The 10,983-nt window shown below is 37.4% G+C and overlaps 1 protein-coding gene across 1 annotated transcript; it reads right to left on the reverse strand.

The window, feature by feature from the left end:
- Window positions 1–2,440: 2,440 nt before the first annotated feature.
- On the reverse strand, window positions 2,441–4,988 carry LOC308223263 (pulmonary surfactant-associated protein A-like; the record flags this gene model as incomplete). The annotated part of the gene is made up of 4 exons (XM_080622018.1): window positions 2,441–2,817; window positions 3,242–3,319; window positions 4,170–4,232; window positions 4,856–4,988. 4 exons carry the CDS (start codon window positions 4,986–4,988, stop codon window positions 2,441–2,443), a joined length of 651 nt encoding a protein of 216 aa, XP_080478144.1.
- Between the last annotated feature and the right edge of the window lie 5,995 nt (window positions 4,989–10,983).

Genomic DNA, 10,983 nt, shown 5'->3' on the forward strand with positions numbered 1-10,983 from the left:
CACATATGAATCCCATGAGATAAAAATGCTTTCCAAGCCTGTTGGTAGAATATTACTTTTATTAGGGGATTTTATTTCTTCCACATATGGTGGTTGACACTGGACTTTTTTTGTTTATTCCCCCTCTGAAGTTCATCAAAGTTAGAAGACAAAAATCCATGCAAAAGAATGTGGGCATGTTTTTATAAACAGGCAGGACCTCCTCTTGATATTTTCAATATCAGGCCTAGTGAAGACTTCGGACACAGAACAGGGAGGGCTGCTCCAGAAGGGTGAAAGGGGAAGGCTAGAGCAAAGCAAGAGAAGGGCTGATTATGATGCTATGTGGAGATATTTTATGAAAATAGCCAAGGTGTTTCATTCAATTACCTCAAATTTTACAGAACTCAGTGTGAACCACAGAGAGGAAAGTGCTGCCTAGCAGTTCTTTGACTGAATCTGAAGAGTTTTTATTTTATGTATCATATGTGTGTTTAATTTGTTGTGTGTTCTCCTCTCTTCTCCCACCAATATTAATGGGTTAAGCAGAAAGAAATTGGTCTTTGAGACCTAAGCTAGATGCTTTGCTTGTTGATATAATAAAAAGTAGCTTTTGACAGAAAGTAATAATTTTCTTAATTGGAAAAAAAGCATCTGAGTGTCTTGAAGATGATGTTAGCAGAGTGATTTTAGTTTAGTTTTTCCACTTTCTCCAGCATGATGCCTTCTTATGCCAGGTAATCATCTTGCTCTAAGAAAGGATGTGTATAAAAGGCTCAGAAATGGCTAACAAGGTTTACACATTAAATTACTAATAATTAAATCACCAGAAATAGAAGTAGTTTCAAATAAAACTTCGACTCTTTCCAGCAGATTTAGTGCAGCTAGTTGGAGCTAAGCTGAGGAAAATTAAAGCGTACTAGTTTAGCCTTATGTTTTCTCAAAGTAACCCCAAAGTCAGAATTTTTGTCATGGCATAATCTAATCCCTTCCCATTTGAGAGTTTTGACCAAAATGGTATCATGGTCACAGTTCTCAAAGGAAGCTGTTTTGTAAAGTAGGTTCATGCTTTGAGATTTATCCAACATGGTACTGGGTGTACTTTTTCCATTTCAAAGTCCCTGTCTGCTCTCAGATGACCTGGAGTGCTATATGCAGTGCTGTACCAAAATCCTCTGCTGCCAAAAATATCCTTTATCTCTTGCATCTGAAGACGTTCACACTTTCCTACTTGAGACGGCTTGAAATTACCATGTTAATAGATCCCATCTCTTCCTCAATGCAGGCTAGAGACAAGGTACAATACCACCCAGAATCAAGTCCAGGTTCCTATAGGCTTCCTGCACAGAGCCAAATGTGGGGGAGGAGGGGAAGATGAAGTAGAAGTCTTTATGTGTGTATGTTAACTTCAGTGTTTCCTTTTTTTTTTTTTTCCTCTTAGGTGGTTTGAAAATGATAACTGATGAGCCCAGGACTTCCTCACTCCAAGGAAAATGTGTGAGAATTCACTACTCCTGGTACTTTTATTGAGCTCCCACTGCTCGCCAGATTCCCCAAACTGAGTAGTGGTGAAAATAATTTGTGAAAAGATGCTGCTTGATCCCAGTGGATTTGACTTGCTGTCTGACTGTGTGCATGCTTGGCATGACATCAGCAGAGAAATAGCTGGTGTTTGAACTGATTGAACTTCCAAATCTTACCTGCTTCCCCAAAATATGGATGTTCAGTGGTTTGGGAGAAGAGAGGTGGCCGTTAACACTGCAACAGTCATAGTTTTATGAGGAAATGTGATGTTTATGGAAGAAAATACCATCTTTAGTATTTTATACATCTATTTCTATATCTACACGGACCTAACGCAGTGTTTATATTAGTGCTTTATATAGAATAGCTTCAGAAACTAAGAAAATTAGTCCTGTCTGGGACCTGTAATATTTTTATAAAGAGATATTAAATATAGATGCTGAATGAATTGGTGCATGCTTCAGTATGACACAGTTAAAAGCCCTATAATTCAAGGAGACATACAAAACCTAAGACTATCAGTGCTCCAGTGAAGTAAACCTCTGTGCATCTCTTAAGGCAGAAACTATTAAATACTTGGAAATGCTTCCATTATTATGTCATGGGCAACTTTAGTTTCAGATTTTTCCTATATCTCAAGGTAAACCTTGGAAATTTTAATTTTATCTTCACAAAGGCACAGTGCACAGAGACATTTTGCCATGAAAAATGAATTCTGAGCTATTCCCAACCCTATAAAAGAGATAAACACATCAGATTAGATACATTTTAATTATGTTAATCACATACCACATTTGATTTTTTCTTAAGGATAAAAATTACCATAATGTGATTAATTTTAGATTTTCTGACATAGAACAATTTCAGAAGCTGCATAAACCTGAAACACAGGATATTTCATTGTCTTGATTCTCTGAGGTGGCTGAAAGGTCATTCTTTAAAATTCACAGATTGTGAGGCGAGGCAGGTTGCATTTTTTGTCATTCCAGCTCCCATCCGTGTACATCTCTACACATTTTTCTGTCCTTTTGCCATTAGGCTCATTTTGGTGCCACTTGGTATAATTCACAGGCATGCCATTTAGATACTTAAATTGACCTGAATCCTCACCCTCTTTGATGCCCAGGTAAGCATATTGGTTATACTTTTTCACAATACCCAAAATAGCTTTATTCTCCTCTTCATTCATAGGAGTTGTAAGAGTTCCTCTAGAGTCTTCACAGGATGCTAATGCAGATGCAAAATCAACTTTTTTCCCATTGCTGGCAAGTATTTTTTCTCCTACTTCTCTTATTTTCCCCTTCAAAACAAGCACTAAAACATAAAGAAGAAAACCCCAACTAGTTAGCTTTTTCAACTTCCTATTGCATATTGACAAGAAAATAAAGAAAGAGAAATCAAGAGATGAAGAGAAAATTAAAAGTGCTTAGAGAAACAGACCAACATGGTACAAGGCTGAGGAGTTCCCATGAATTCATGTGAAAAGTCCAACATAATTTAGATTATTTTTGTTTTATAAATCATATTTGAATAAATGCACATCAGTATTCCTGAGAGCAATCTGCTTCTCCAGGGAAAATGAGTTCTGATCTCCCCTGTTTTGGATGAGGAAATTGAGTTTTGGGATGTAGTACCATTTTCAATTGCAATTTCTTTCTTGGAAGTCATGATGCTGAAATTTTGCCTCTTGCACTTTAAACTGATTGTGAGCTGAAAAAGTAAAAAAGGGAAAAATTACCGCCTTTAAGTCTGGAAAGTCGGTGTTTCAAATTTACTAAAACTTTGTGGAGTTCAGTGTTCAGAGAATTGGGTAGACCTACAAAGTAAAAAAAATAAATTATACAATCAAGCAGACACTGCTAATAGGAACAATTCCTTGGATAAAACCAATCACTTTCCAAAGCTAACTGGCACACAATGTATTTTTTTAACTTCATCTGTTATAAAATAAATATTTTCACAGTATTTTTTACACTGTTGTTAGCCTATATTAAAGCAAATAAAATCCTCCAACCTATTGAAATATGCTAATTATCATATTGAAATATGGTTATTCCCCTCTACACAGAAGAAAAATGAATTTTTCTAGGTTGAAGCTTTATGTTTGTCAAACTGTTTGTTTCATTCTAAATAACGAACAGGCACAAGAGAGATTTTTGGGAGGGAATTATTTCTATGGCACCATACCATTTTCTTTTTAATCTGCTGGGTTGGGTGGATGCTTTGTTTTTTTACAGTAGGATCTTATCTCAGTGGACACCACAAACACTGGTATGGGAGGGTCTAGATCGTGTGAAATACAGCCCATCCAGCACTGCTTGCTAATGATAGGACCTGACTGTAACAGTAGATAACTTTTATTTTTTATTTTTTTCCATCAAATCTCTATGGGTAACAAAGGTCCTGCATATAGAATAAAGTTATGAGTGTGCTTCTATGACTGTAATCCCATTATTCACAACTAAGACAAATGACAGTGTAGAAGCACAAAATATGCTGCATCTCCCTCATTGTGAGTTGCGTGTTGCAACTCATACTTCACTGCACATTCAGTGAAAAACCAACATATTTGACCCAATAAAAAGTCCATTTGACTGACAGGATGTTACTAGGACATCAGCCTGTTTCACATGATAGTCCAGTATCCCCTTTTTCTTGTTTCTCACCTTGTAGACAAGTAGGTTGTTTTACAGGAGGCCCCACCAGGCTTCCAGAGGCTCCTCTGAGACCTGGAAAAAAAGAAGAGAAACGTATTTTTCTCTCCAATTGATGCATATTCTAGAAACTTTAGGATGAAACAGAAATTAATATCAAACTGAAATGTATTACGTCTGTGAATTTTATAGTGCTTTAGCCTTGGTAATGGATCCAGAGAAAGCATTTCTACATGGGAAGAAAATTACATGGTGCAAAGTGTTGCTTACCAGACTACTTTTGCACATAGCATCTTTGAATACTACATAAACATGCCAGAAGCCTTTTAATTACACTTGTAAATGCTGTAATAACATTTTCTTCATACTTAAAAAAAAAAAAAAGCTGCTGCTGTGAAAGAAGCCATATCGTTTGGAAAGTCAGTGGAAAAGCACTCCAAAGATAGATATGTGTATATATATATTTATTTGTACTACAGTTATATGTTTAAGTATTGATAACCTGCTCATTTCAACAGAGGAGAGAGAGAAGGGTTCTCTTCTAGGAAAACAAAATTAAACTTGGTCCTTCATTCAGTTTTCCTTTCTCTGCTTAACACACCTGCTTCCTCAAAGGCACACGTCCTTGTGTGTTAACTCTTTTTATTCATGCAGCCTCATGACAAGGATTTGTTGCAAAAATAGGGATGTTTAATTACCTGATAGACGTGTCTGTCCTTTCAGATAGTCTCTGCCAGGCAGCCCAGGGATTCCTGGATATTTAGGCAGTGCATCACAAGTCACTAGCAAAGCAGCTACTGCTGTAAGCATGTAGGATGAGTAAGACAACATGATCTCTCAGGCCAGCTGTAAGAAAACCCATGTATTTGTCAGGCAATGATTCTGTAGGAAAGTGTAAACATTTGCTTATAGAACTGAATACTCTCCCCCCATCTTCTTCCTCCCCCCCATCTTAAAAATTATTTTTTTTTCCTTTTTGCTATCACTGACTGTTTGTTGGATTAATCCTTGAGAAATTATGCTCATATGTAACTGATAGCGCTTAAGTCTGGCTGGAGACCAGTAACAAGTGGTGTCCCTCAGGGATCGGTGTTGGGACCGGTCTTGTTCAACATCTTTGTCGGTGACATGGACAGTGGGATTGAGTGCACCCTCAGCAAGTTTGCCGATGACACCAAGCTGTGTGGTGTGGTTGATATGCTGGAGGGAAGGGATGCCATCCAGAGGGACCTTGACACACTTGTGAGGTGGGCTGATGCTAACCTTATGAAGTTTACCCATGCCAAGTGCAAGGTCCTACACCTGGGTCAGAGCAATCGCAGGCACATCTACAGGTTGGGCAAAGAAGAGATTCAGAGCAGCCTTTGCTGTATTAAAAGCATCGTCAAATATCACGTGTTGAATCTGAAGTATCTCAAGTGGTATACCTTTTACTATATTGAAGGCTAGCAGACATCTCTGACAATGATAGCCAATTGCCTGGAAAGCAGATTATTAAAACCTCTAACAGAATCCTACCTTAGGTAACTAGGAAGACTTACCTCCCTGAGATAAGGAAATACAATTACAACAGGTACTCTTTGTCTGGTGCTGATCATTCAGGAAATTACATTTGAATGGACTACCACATTTGGCTCATAATTGGATTATGATGCAGAGTCACAGTCCTGATCAGTTATATATCAAAATGGAAAAAGCAGCTGCTCAGTTTTAATTCAGTTTTAATAACCTTCATCAGTCATTACAATCTGGTGTCCTTTAGGCATCTCCTCATCTAGTAAAATTGCCTATATTAGGCAAAGTAAAAAAAAAAAGAAAACTAATAAAGGAAAACTTAATGTAAAAATGACCCAGAAATGAAAAGGAACAGGTTTGCCTTCTAGCTGAAGTTCCTTGTGATTTATTAAAAAGAAGTTCAACTTACCGTTCTGCTTCAAAGTGAAATGAAAGAGCAGTTCACACAAGTCCCCTTTATATAGTGTTTGTTTAATGAGATCGCTGAAGTGAAGATTGGATAATGAGGATAGGAATGAGCCTTTTCAGTTTTGCTTACATACTTGTCATGCAAACACTGAGGACAGTTATAAGGGTTGAGAAATTTCTTTTATAAGAATAGCAAGCTAAAGCTGAAGAAAAAACAATCTAGAACTAACAGATCACTCCAGATTTGTAGACACATACAAAATACATAAAAATTTAAGGAAACTTTTGGTGATTCTAAGTGATATTGTAGCAATTTTTTTTATTGTTTTAAAACACAAAAAATGGCATATGACCACCAGTGGCTTTCATAGAAGTGCTCTTGTTAATTAGGGAAGCAGGTTACTGTGCAGATAGAGTCTGATCTGATAATCAGAATTCTAAACTTTGCTTCCCATCTCTGTATCTGATGTACTTATCTTCGTATCCTTTTTCAGCTGTAAGTATGCTCGATGTTTCTGTGAGCACTGTGAGCATTTAGTCTCTTTTGCATGTAGAGTACAGCTAATCCTCATTTGGTCAGAGATGGATCCTGGAAAAATCTGTATACATGCATATAAAGATTTTCAAGTAAAAACCAAACAAGAGTCTTCCGTCTTCCGGTTTCCCAGCAATAATGACTGGGATCTCATGAGTAACTTCCTTCTGGTTCCAATGCCACCTTTTGTAAGGACATTTATGTTTGATCCTAGCTGAGGTTTGTTTTATGAACCTCAGCAAGCTAACACATCAGTCCCCCACCTGTAAGATAGAAATACCTCTGCTTCACAGCTTTTCTCTGTTTTGCCAATTTACAGTTATCTCTTAAGGATAGAGTGATTTCTCCTTTTCACTTTTATTTTACAAAAACTACTTGAGTTTTGTCATGATCCCTAACTATGATGTCTTTCTACCCACCAGTATTCACAGCTGGAAGTTAACATCTTCAGGCTCCTTGTTCAACGAATACAGAAATGTCTAATATCAACTGGCTGATCTAGCTAAGAGGAAATACCAAAGGAGAAAATATGTTTAGGATTGCCATCAGAAGTACTTAGTCAGTTAATCCACTTCCATTCACAACTGTGAGCCTCATCCTGCAGTTAAAAGTGCTCGGCATGGTCTGTCACCTCAAAAAAAAAAAAAAAAAAAAAAAAGGGGGAGGGGAGGAAACAAACGATCTATCAACACTCATAAATGTATGCTATAAACAATCTATCCAAAAGTCCTTCCTCTACCTGATATGCAGCAAATCTTTGAATGTAGGTTACTCAATTTACAAAACTTCTAAACCCACAAGTTGAAACTATTTCCTTCTATAGTCCAGATGAGATAGATGAAAAGACCTGGCGTTAAGCTTATAAGATGTAGATTAGATAGTACGCAGTCAGTAAAACACTTTGTTTCTGAGTCCTGCTGTGGTTTGGGAATGCAGAGATGCCAGGCAATTCAGCACAATCAAGACATGGGTAATTCTGTTTCTGAATGGCAGCAGTCCTCTGGCATACCTGCAGCTGTAAGAGATATTTGCAGTTGCATGATAAGATGGAACTTAATGGATCCAGATATTGTGAAGCACTATTTTAAATTATTAGACGTCCAGGTTCTTGGGAATTGAACTTGCCAGAACACAATCTCACATAGATCTGGTTTCTAAGCAGCTCTGCAAGAGTTGTAATGGTTAATACTGTTCTGTGACATCACTGCCCATGCACATCCTTCCCACACCTATACATGCAACTTTAATACAGGAACAACATCACACACACAGTTTATATTAAAAAAAAAAAAAAAGAAAAGAAAAGAAAAAAGTATTGGAAACATTAATCAGGGAAGTCAGTAAAGCCCCACCAGCTACACACTTTCTCTGTCCAATCAGGAAGGTGTGGCATGAGCAAAACATTGCTAATAATGGCTTAAGATGCAAAAAAACTCCATAAATTTTTACCAAAAATTTCAAAGAAACATACATTTGATAACAGTTCTTTTCACATAAATCAGATTGTACTTACACAATAGAAGCTGATAAGAAGTCTAAAACATCCAGTGTGAGAGGTTACTCAGTCATTAGATTTACTTTCTTTACTATGTGACAGAGAATTAGGGAAAACAAATATGCAAGAACAGGAAGAAAGTAAATATTTTTTCTGTAACCTGGCACCCATGTAGAATAGCTATGAGGCTTGGTATTCTGAAATTTACAAATAAACCTGAGGGGTAATGGCTGAAGATCTTTAGCTGGGTAACACTCACAAAACCAACCAGGGTACTCTAGTGGTTTCAGTGAACCCCATTTGCTGTGTCCTTGCTGTCATGAAGTAGAGCAATAAGATTCCTTCTGATGTCCCCTAATGCACTAAATATGCTGTGTTGCTAATGCTAGTGATTTAAACCCAAACCCTGCTCAGGTATTAGCAAAGGAGAACTTGAAAAAAACCCCCCAGAATCTGATTTTCAGAGGTGCTGTGTACCCAGGAAGACTGCTGCTTTGTACAGCAGCTGTGCATGCTACCCTCAAAAAAAGTAACTTCAAAACTAATAACTGCCAAGGTGGTTTCAAAACCAGAACCAATTTTTGTATAGCCTTCAAACCTCTAATTTTCAGAAAACAAGGTGAACTCTCCATTTTGCTCAGCACATTGTTTTGAAATGAGCTGATTCCTAACAACCTTATCATAGCACAATCTGCATAAAGCTGTGCTGTACACTCGTGTAAATGCAGTGCTGTACAGCCATACTAGTTTATTTTAGCAATCTGCAAGACGTTAATCCTAAATGTGTCACTGCGCTGCAAGTTCCTGATACCAGCTCTGTGTGGTAAGCAGGTGTGGTCAATTCTCCATCTTTACCTTCAAAACAACATTAATTTTTATATTTGTCTAGTATTTCGACTGTACTCTATTTACTTTGCTGCTACAGATCTTGAAATCATCAAGACATAGGAGCCTATAGTCAGTTTTAAGAAGACACTGCATCAGCTTCAGCCTTCATCAGAAGTATAGGGACCTAAACTGCCATCTCCTAAGTGATGAAAGAATCCAATGGGTAAAGTGCTGCCTCCTCCCCACCTGCAGTTTGATTTTACTGAGACAAATCTAAATGGGAAGGTCAACATTCTTCCCGCCATTGGAAAATAAGAAATACTGATAAGATTTTTTTGTTAGTTTACAGTGCACTTGTGCAGGGATAAGATAAAAAATGTATAGAGTATGGTACCTTACTACGCTGCTAATATTGAAAGAAGACAAATTCTGCTGTGGATTAGTCTTAAAATTTGTATTAGTGCTGTGTGTACTCTAGACATCAACTTGAGGTTAAGCATCTTACAGGAAGAAGGTGCTTGCTGATGAGACATATTTGTATTTATGAACAAACATGGTATCAGTGATGTGTTACCAGTTTAATAATACACTGTTATTTTGGGGAATGGATCCCAGGCACAGATTTCTAGGCTTGCCTAAGTGTAAGCAGGGAAATGGAAGAGAAGAAGGAATGCTGAATATAGATGATGAGGTTCCTAAAGAGAGGACAGCAGAGATGAGGAACAGAGCTTGGATTTTAAAGAGCTGGCTCCACCAGTCTGTACAGAGCAGCCCTTGCATAGAATTGTTCCTGCAAAGTACAGAAAATTTAGGCTTGAGACAAAAAAAGAAAAAAAGCCTTGAGGCAATTCAATTAAAAAAAAAAAACCTAGGTCCCTTTCAATGTATTTTCCATTCTAGCAAAAACAAATTCAAATTATACTATCAAGGTTTTTCAGAGATTTTGTTAAAAAAGCAGGCATGGTTCTCTCCTGCCAAAAATGTAAAACTGTCTTAACAGAAGAACTACTTATCCTTTGTTTTCAGATTATATCTGACTCCTTCTTTCTCATATATGTGAGTCAACTGATGTAAACCACAGGTTCATATTCAGCATACTAAGGACGTCAGCAAAGCATCCTCTTGGATTAAATGAAAATGGTAGGCAAGTTACTGGACAAGTGATTTAGACTGAACCATTATTTCTGTGCAGCTCCTGCTTTGAGATAACATGGCAGATTTTTAGACACAGCATTCCTCCTTTCTTCAGACAGAACAAGTACTCTCCCATTCTTCCTCCTCATACTCTTTCTCCAGATTTAGTAAAAATTTAACCATAAGGTCAGCAGCTTCTGTCTGTCCTTTTAGAAACAAACAGAAACCTGGAAATCATCTCATTCTAACTTCACAACCTAATAATGAAGGTCTGTATCTTACCTGCTGCACAGCTAGAGAAACTAAAGTTTAGAGAGATGCTATCCCTAGGATAACAGAGGAAGCTCTTTTTTTTTTTTTTCCTTTTTTTTTTTTTTCCCAAAGCGTTAGTTCACTTTTCTGTCCCACAGGCTGTATTACCATCTTTGTATTCCTCCTTGTATCTTCCATGCTAAGCACGTAGCCCTCTACAGGAATACTACACCACAGTATGGGAGACAATTCCTGATCCTTGGTCAACAACACAACAAAATTAGCCCCTGCAATAGTAATTAGTAGTGTCAGGATGGAGCAAATATTGCTTTTTTTTACTAGAAACAGTGCAAAGAGTAATCATAGAGGTGTCCTGCCATATTGTGTTCCCATGGAGGTGAACTTACCCAAGTTCCTCCTATCAGAAGTGGTAATAGGAAGCAATTTATGCTTGAACAGCCACTGGCCAACATTGCCTTGGAAACATACACTTGTAATTCATATCTTGCCCTTATAAACAGCCATCTGGCCCTTGTTATCAATTTAAAATAAAAATAATCTAGCCTGCAGATAGCATAACAATCCTGCTGTTATTACACTGTTATTGCTGGGAAATGGCCCACCTAATGTCTTGCTGATAGGTGTTCAAAAATATGCAT

The sequence above is a fragment of the Psittacula echo genome, assembly GCF_963264785.1.
Source record: "Psittacula echo genome assembly, chromosome: 6".
Lineage (NCBI taxonomy): Eukaryota > Metazoa > Chordata > Aves > Psittaciformes > Psittacidae > Psittacula > Psittacula echo.